Source organism: Phoxinus phoxinus (genome assembly GCF_949152265.1).
Source record: "Phoxinus phoxinus genome assembly, chromosome: 7".
NCBI classification, from domain to species: domain Eukaryota; kingdom Metazoa; phylum Chordata; class Actinopteri; order Cypriniformes; family Leuciscidae; genus Phoxinus; species Phoxinus phoxinus.
This window is the reverse complement of record NC_136882.1, coordinates 13,194,414-13,203,141: the sequence shown is the minus strand read 5'-3', so window position 1 is coordinate 13,203,141 and position 8,728 is coordinate 13,194,414. Positions and strand designations below refer to the sequence as shown.

Below are 8,728 nucleotides of genomic sequence, written 5' to 3'. Positions count from 1 at the left end.
CTCCGTTTATTTATGTTACTTGTAGAACTAAAATAATCAACAAAATTAATATTATAGCCTTTGTAGTTCGTATTTTAATTGGTTACAGTTTAATACTGGTATAAGTTTAATAGGCATACTGAGAGGTGTAAATTAGCAATGTGCTATCCAGCTTGTTTACATTTTGTATCTTTTATACTAATGTTCATTAATGTAGCCTACCTATTAGGTAAACAAATAAAGTACAGTAAAGGTGAATGATTGAGGAATATCAATACAGTGCTGCCTTACAAAGTGTAGGCTACCTTTATAGTAGCATAATTTTCGAGAGAGAAAAAATGCGTTTGCCCCGCCTGTGATTGGTTGTTTTCTTTTCTATTTCCCTTCCCTCTTGACTTTTTCAGACGGTCCGATCCGATCCTTTGACTGATTAGGAAAATAAGCAACGGCATTCGTCTTTATAGCGAGAACGTATGACATGTTTTCTCGTTTTTCCGTCTGCGTGTCCTTCTCAGGACATCTCTGTAACCAGGAAGTAAAAAATCTCGGTTAGTCCTCGATCAGTTGTGTGCTATTCGTGCTTTAAAATCAGGACTGTAACTCAGTAAATGTGGAACCTGCGTGACTTGATTCATGTCAGAGCTCGGTGTGCATTGTCATGTTGAGGCATTACGTGAATGTCCTGCTGATATGACATGGTAAGTGCCTTGTTTTTATTTACAAAAGTAAAGTAACTTTAGATCGCGACTCGCGAGACGTGACAACAACTGTATGTTGAACCTGCATTACAAATAAATGGTGCCGCTTGTAAACTATGGGAATGAATTTCAGCACGGTGTGTGTTTGAGGGGATTTTAATGTACGGTTGAGGCGTCGGCTGAAGGTTATACAATAGACAACTCAAGGGCTTTACAAACTTCTGCTGTCATTATAATATGTTTTAAACAGTCAGTCAGTCAGTCAGTCATTCTGAATATATTATATATATACTATATATAGTCAACGCGATTCACATTCCAGAGGCTGTGAAATCTCTGCAGAACTTGTAAAAACCAGTATGTCCAGTCGTCTGATTAACTTTAACCCAGTGCCCCTTCACTGGTTATCTTATCTTATCTGTGAGTCGGTATTCATGTACGCTACTCTATTATCACAATAATTTCTCGAGCTCATTTAGTCGCAGCAGTTGATTCACTATTGCATTAATATTGGCAATCACAGAAGTTGTTCAGTACTTAATGTGTGGATTATAATGTGTGGTATAGCCTATACAATTCTATCACAGTCATAGGCAGAGAACAGCTATGTTGATATATTTATTTTGGTGTCATATTGTGTAGGCTAATATTGCGTGTACATCAATTAAATAAAGTAATTAGAAATAACATACTCATTAGGGCTACATTAAATTATAATCCTGTATCTGGAAAGGGTTTATTTTGCGGTAGTGACAGGCTGACTACATTATTCTGCTTATTATGTAGCTACTTACCAATATACATGAAAAAATTGAAGTTAAAATAACTTTATTTCCATAACTATATATTATTTTACAGCTTCCGCTATGAGAAAAGTCCCTTTACATTATATCAGCCTAGCAACAATAAAGCTGTGGCGAAATGTATTATTATCATTATTATTATTAATATTAATCTGCAACCCTGTTCTTCTTCTAAAGGGATAGCCTAGTTCACCCATTTACTCACCCTCATGTCATTCCAAAACTTTGAGTAGGCTATCTTCTGTGAAAAATAATATATATATATATATATATATATATATATATATTAGTCCATACAAAGGAAGTCGGCTCTATGTTAGGCCTAGTTGTTGCCAACCTTCTTCAAAATATCTTATTTAGTTTTCCACTGAAGAAACGTTTGGAACAACATGGGTGTGTAAATGATGACAGAATTTTCATTTTGGCGTGATCTATTCAGCTATTAAGTTCTCATTCAGCGCATTGTGTGTCTTCTTAATCCTACGTAGCTACACTGGAAAAAACGGGAAAACACATATTGTCCAATTTACTCAATCATATTATTTGCGATCTGCACGACAAAATTGTTTCTCTTCTAAACTTGATTTCTTTGCTTTCGATTAATGTAATTCTCTAAAATGTGTAATATAGATTAAATAATTTAGGGAGGGTTAATGTGAACCTATCAATACTTGAAAATGATTTGTGCTGAAATTGTAGTTCCCAGCATGCTTTGTTGCATGAATCAAAAAATGTAGAAAGTGTTATTTTAAGTGTTTAGCAAGATAAGAAAAGGGGGATATGATATGTTGGAATTATTAGAACCATTTAAATGACACTGGTTTACCATTGTGGAGAAGATGGAGCATTTGCATAGGCTGTGGGCTGATACAGTGATGCTATTACTGCATGGTTCAAAGAGCAGTTCATGCTTAGCATTTAGAATGTTAATATGTGCTTTTGCTATAGCTATTAGTTTAGAAGCTAGTCAGTCAATTCTTATAATTCAGTCATGTGACACAAAAATATGAATCCTGTTAGGCAACCATTTTAAAATAATGTTGAGACTTCTAACTTATGTAAGCATTTTATGTGGACCATAAATGAATGCTTAAGTCTTCCAAGGCCATACTTTAGGAAACCGTTTTGAGAAGAAAGGTGGCTGGTATATTTGCTCGCATAAATATGTAAGAGAGATAAACTGATACAAGAGACGCAAGTACATCTGTCAAGTTATTACCTGCATGAACAGTTACTGTTCAGAAATATTGGACCACTAAATGCCATGACCGATCCGTATAAGTTTTATGGAGTAACTTACGAGTCAGGCTCAATTTCACTAAAGAAACCAGAGCTTCAAGCATTGTGTCACCAAAAAACACGTTCACAGAAAGCCAGACTGAAAACAATGTGTGCATATGCTCAGATTTATGTTCTGATTATATCATCATACCAGCTCAAAAGAGTAATTCAAACTAAAACAGAACTTGTGAGATGTTAATGAACTAACTCTGCCTGAACGGTTGGGGTGGATAACTTCTTATTTTCAGCACAAACATAGGTGTAGGTTACTTTGTTTTATTTTCCTTAAAGATTAAGAATAGAAATCTATAAAGAGAAGATCTATTGGCTAGACGGCTTTTTGACCCATATTTTGTTGTGTGAACTTCTTGTGCAATGATGGAGAATAATGCATTTTACATTCAGCACAATTCTGATGGAAGGCAATAACTTTATTTAATATAAGGAAATGATTATTCATTTTATTAGATGTTGTTGTTGTTGTTGTTGTTGTTGTTGAAGAAGACCTCGTCCTGTAATGTAAGCTCTTTGTGGTTATTCTCCATGATTTCTTGTGATACCAGCATCACAGCAGGTTTAGTTAATCAAACAAAAACAAAAAAATCACGAAACACAATATTTGTTAGAGTCTGTTTCAGTTAGTCTAAATCTCTGAGGAATGCTCTGTGTAGTTTGGCCTGTTTCAGTCGTGTTGACCTAGTTTGAGTTAGAACATGCTGTTCAAATGCAGCGCTCTGTTGTTTGGACATTCAGTAAAGTTGCTTTTCCCACAGGGAAGTATGTTACTGTAATTGCCTTTGAATACACTAAACTAGCATCTAGCCTGTAGCTAAATTCACAAAATTGTACTTAAAGGGATAGTTCACCCAAAAATGAAAATTTTGTCATCTTTTATTCACTCTCAAGTTGTTCCAAACCTGTATGAGTTTCTTCCTTCTGCTGAACTCAAAAAATATATGTATTTTAAAGAATGTTGGTAATCAAATACTATAGAGAAAGAATACTATGGAAGTCAATGGCGACCGTCAGCTGTCTGGTTTGGAACAACATGAGGGTGAATAAATTATGACAGAAACCTCTGTAAAAAAACCTCTGTATTATTAATCAATGACCAATATGGTACCAATATATTGTGCATCCCTAAACATGTATGATACCACTGTTGTCAGCTTTTATTTTATAGTTTGTTGAGATGTGCATTGACACAAGTCATGGACTACTAGAGTGGATACTTTATGGTAAAGGCATAAATCAATTTGACATATTCTGACAGATTAACGTTGGAGGATTTGAACTTGAAAAACGGAGTTTACTGACGCCTTTCCGCAGTTAAAACTGGTTTGGAACAACATGAGGGTGAATAAATTATGACAGAATTTAAATTTTTGGGTGAACCATCCCTTTAATTGAATGTGCAAATAATTGTACACAATAGGGGTTGAACCGACTAGTCGACCTTAATGCAATGCCGTGACGCTTCAAGCTTGACGTTGACTAGTCGCGTTGATCATGTGACACTATGATTGTCAAAAGGCATCCGCTAACGTTAGGTGAGGAATGCAAATCATCTGGACAGCAGTCAATTGACCCTTCAGGCGATCGGATCAATCTTAATCCGCCGAATCTGCCATTTCTGTCCGACAAAGCAGTCAGGAGAGTTAGTAGATTAACGTTGGAGGATTTGAACTTGAAAAACGAAGTGTACTGACGCCTTTCCGCGGTTAAAACAACATTCCTTCTTTTGTTCATTCATGTTTATTTGATGCTATAAATTAATAGAAGGAAGAGATGATCGGTTCACGAGCAGCTTTAACTGATGCTCTACAGCGATCTGTAATACCCACAAAATGGTATTTATTGTTTAAATTTCTTTATAAAATGACCAAATATAAAATTTGAGATAGCCCTTTGTTTCATATTAAAAGTAAGCTGCTCTGTCCTGTCTGTCAGTGTCCTCTCTGCTCTGCGATGTATATTTCACTTGGACATAGCAACAGTAAATAAAGGGAGCAGGTCTTGGCTACCGGTCAATTAGAAACTTCTCTAAACCTGCAGTTAGTTTGGGGTAATCTGTTTTACTGTTCGATATCAAATTAGACCAATCTACGTTTTTATGTTACTGACTTTAAAAAGTTTTTAACAGTCTTATAGAAAAACAATTTGATGACTAACTTGTAAGAGTAGTCTTAGCAGTTTATGCAACTGGCCACAGGTGGACAATCCCATGCAGTGTTTGGTAAGGAAGCACAGATTCTTATGGTCCTTAAATGTGTAAAATGTTCTTTTGGAGATAAAATCCTTTAAGAGATGAAATTCTTCTCAGCACATTAATAATGATTTTTCAAGCAAAGAAGATACATTTCTGCTTTTTTTTCTCGCTCGTTGTGACAACTAATCTCTGCCAGTCCCAAACCATACACACCTCAAAGAAGCCGGAGCAACTTTTCTCTATTTACGTGTATGACGAGACTGTGGCAAGTGACACTTGTATGCAATTTCCCACGAAAACCATCCTGACAAATCTTAAATATAAAGAATAGGCTTACCATACTCTAAAAAATGCTGGGTTGTTTCAACCCATGTTTGGAATATTTCTAATATTTAAGAAAAACATTCGAATTTAGCTTTTCAGCCCTTTTGACAGCCCTAGTAAAGACACACTTTGTGTTAATTTTGAACGATAACATAAAAAGTTACATCTTGTCCTTTAAATCGTCTCTCTCTCTCTCTCTCTCTCTCTCTCTCTCTCTCTCTCTCTCTCTCTCTCTCTCTCTCTCTCTCTCTCTCTCTCTCTCTCTCTCTCTCTCTGTCATCCTGTGTCTCTCTCTCTCTCTTTCCCCCGTCTCTCTCTCTCTCTCTCCCCCTCCCCAACAAAATAATTTCAATTGGTTTGACAACTGGTTATATAACACTTTTTTTAAATGTCATTTTTAATGTCAAAATCTTGGAATGTGTATATAATGCACTTAAATATAACAATTAATACTCCCTGAAATGTGTCTTTCCTAAACCCCATGATGAACATAATTTTTTAAATCAAGGTTAAGGTTGAACTTTTAGTCCTCAGGCGGACAGTATGATGTCGTCATAGAGAACACAGGTCTATAAATGATCAATGAAATGCAGTGTAGCACTTTAATAAGTGAATGAGTTCACAGTGGAGAGACAAGACCCTGTGAATAATGAACACTTAAATATGCTCTGTCTGCCTATGGTTAAAATTATATACAAGGAAGAACACTTGGATGAAATCCGTTAAGTGTGCTTGTAATTGCACATCACATTAAAGAACTCTGTATTTCTGTGAACAAAGAATATGTTAACCCAATTATTCCCTCACTCACATGTGATGCTACATGATGACCATGTGAAGAAGACCAATAATATCATTGAATATGACATATGATAGATAGATAGATAGATAGATTTCTTAATAATAATTCAATTCTGCATATTGTAGTTAAACTCTGCTATTTTGTACTCCAACTTTTCACTCAATTTGTTATGTTGAGCATTTAGCTACTTTATTAAATGAAAAATGTTTAGTTGTGGTCAGAATTAATGTAAATATTATAAAAAATGGCTGCAAAAAAATAAATCTGCATTGTTTATCCTTTTGATCTTTCATTCAAAAAATTTGCAAACATCTAATCTTTCATTGAAGTAAAAGAATTGAAAGTGTGGGGGAAAGCTCTGAGTTTTCTCCTATAATGCCTGATGAGTTTGGAGAACTCCCGACAAGAGATCAGAGACCATTCCTCCATACAAAATCTCTCCAGATCCTTCAGATTCACAAGTTCATGTTGGTGCTTCTTCTCTTCAGTTCACCCCTCTCATTTTCTATAGGGTTCAGTTTAGGGGACTGCATGGCATCATGCCAGATTTTTCGTTTTTTTACTACAAACTATAAAGCAGTGGACTATAATCATTATTATAACACAATTTAATTGATAAAAGCATCATTGTACTCCGTGTTAAAAATAAGTATTATCTCTGTAAACACTGCTGGGTCATCTGACCAATCAACGCAGATTAGCGTCGCGCAGAGGAGGGGTTTGGAAAAACGAGTCGTTGAACGAATCATTTGGGAGTCGGTGAGCAAATCAGGTAAAAATAAATGCATATTATACGACAACAAAAGTGTTTTTTGTCATTGCATGCATGTAAAACTGTTGTTGGGGACTCCTAAACAACATTAGGAACATTTTAAATGTCATAATAGGTGCCCTTTAATTTATTGCCCTGATGGTCAAAATGGGGATTTTCAAAGTATACTCCATTTGATAATGGTTGCGGGCAGGATTCGCCTGCCATTGACTATCCCTGGTGTAATAAGTCTTGAAGCAAAAAATCCCATTGAATTAAATGTGAACCTTGACATTTATTTAGTTTTTCTTCCCATTTTAGTCAACCCAATATTATACAACAAATTATTATTATTATAACCTTTATTTTGCCAGAAAAGAAAGCATTAAAAATCTATTTTCCAAGAGCGTCCTGGCCAATATTATCAGCACACAACTCACGTGGGTTTAACAAATAACATACATCCAAACATATAAAACAATGGGTAAATAAAATAGGTAAATCAATACATAAGTCAAGCAAAGCATCTACAAACAGATGTTTCTGTCTCCAAGTCTTTTAAAATCACTTTAAAAATGTCCAATGAAACCAACTGCCTGAGATTCAACTTGTTTTGCTGATTATTCCAGGCAGAAGAAGGTGCAAATTTAAATGCCTTTTTCCCCAGTTCTGTCCGCACCACTGGAAACCGACAATAATAAAATATCCTGAGACCGAAGGCTATAACTATCTACACATTTTTACAGATATATGTCTGAAGATCTAAAGGAAGCAGTCCCAGGATAATTTTATAAATAAGAACATGCCAGTGTTTTAGTCTACGGATAGACAAAGCAGACTCTAAATGATGAGTGAGTGGTTTAACATTTGTTATGAACCTCAATACACCATGATAAACGGAGTCCAAAACATGTAAACACTGAGAAGATGCATGCATGTATATGACATCACCATAATCTATTACAGACATAAAAGTGGCAGCAACAAGCCTGTCGTTGGTCTCAAAGGAAAGGCAGGATTTAATTCTAAAATAAAAATCCAGTTTCACTTTCAATCTTTTGACCAGTTGCTGAACATGAGGGGCAAAGGAAAACAAATTGTCAATTAAAATCCCGAGATACCTATACTGAGACACATACTCAATCTCTGAACCTTGGAAAGAAGTGATTGAAAGAAGCGATGGATTTTGTTTTAGAAAACAACATAAGTTTTGTTTTATCAGCAATTAAGACCAGTTTTAGTTCAAATATTTAGAAAAATATTAAAAACAAGCTGCAAGTGAGTTAGAGCCAAATTGGGTGTGGATGCTGAACTATATATAATCATCAGATGATACATCATCATATATATGTATCATCAGCGTAACAGTGAAAATGTGCGTTATAAACATTTTGATCAATATTATTGATATATATAGAGAGTAAATAGGAGTGGTCCAATGACCGACCCCTGTGGCACACTTTTAGTTACATTGAGTGAACAAGAAACAAAACCTTCTGCCTGTATACATTGAGTTCTGTTTAAGAGATAGTTATTAAACCAACCAATAGCATGTTTAGATAATCCAATACTTACGGGTTCGTTGTAGCAGTATGGTATGATCAACAGTATCTATCAAATGCTTTGGATAGATCAATGAATAAGTCCACAGATTCTATGAAGTCATTCACTACTTTTAAGTCTGCTGTAGACTGCCGTAGACCTATGTCTAGTTTTCAGTCTGGTTTTAGAAAACAACAGTGTATTATTAACAGATAGCTAGTCCTTCAATTGATTGCTGACAAAAGTTTCAAGGACTTTAGCCAGAACAGATAGCTTGGAAATAGGATGGTAATTATTTAGGTGTGTAGGATCTCCACCTTTAAACAGGGGAAGAATAAA

General features: G+C 35.2%; 1 protein-coding gene across 1 annotated transcript in view; it reads left to right on the top strand.

Moving 5' to 3' along the window:
• Positions 1-305: 305 nt before the first annotated feature.
• The window catches only part of nr1i2 (nuclear receptor subfamily 1, group I, member 2), a 33,876-nt gene continuing 25,453 nt past the window's right edge, over positions 306-8,728 (top strand). The window contains exon 1 of the mRNA XM_079617802.1: positions 306-677. Within this exon, the coding sequence (XP_079473928.1) occupies positions 675-677 (3 nt within the window). The 5' untranslated portion in view covers positions 306-674. The remainder of the gene's footprint in view (positions 678-8,728) is intronic.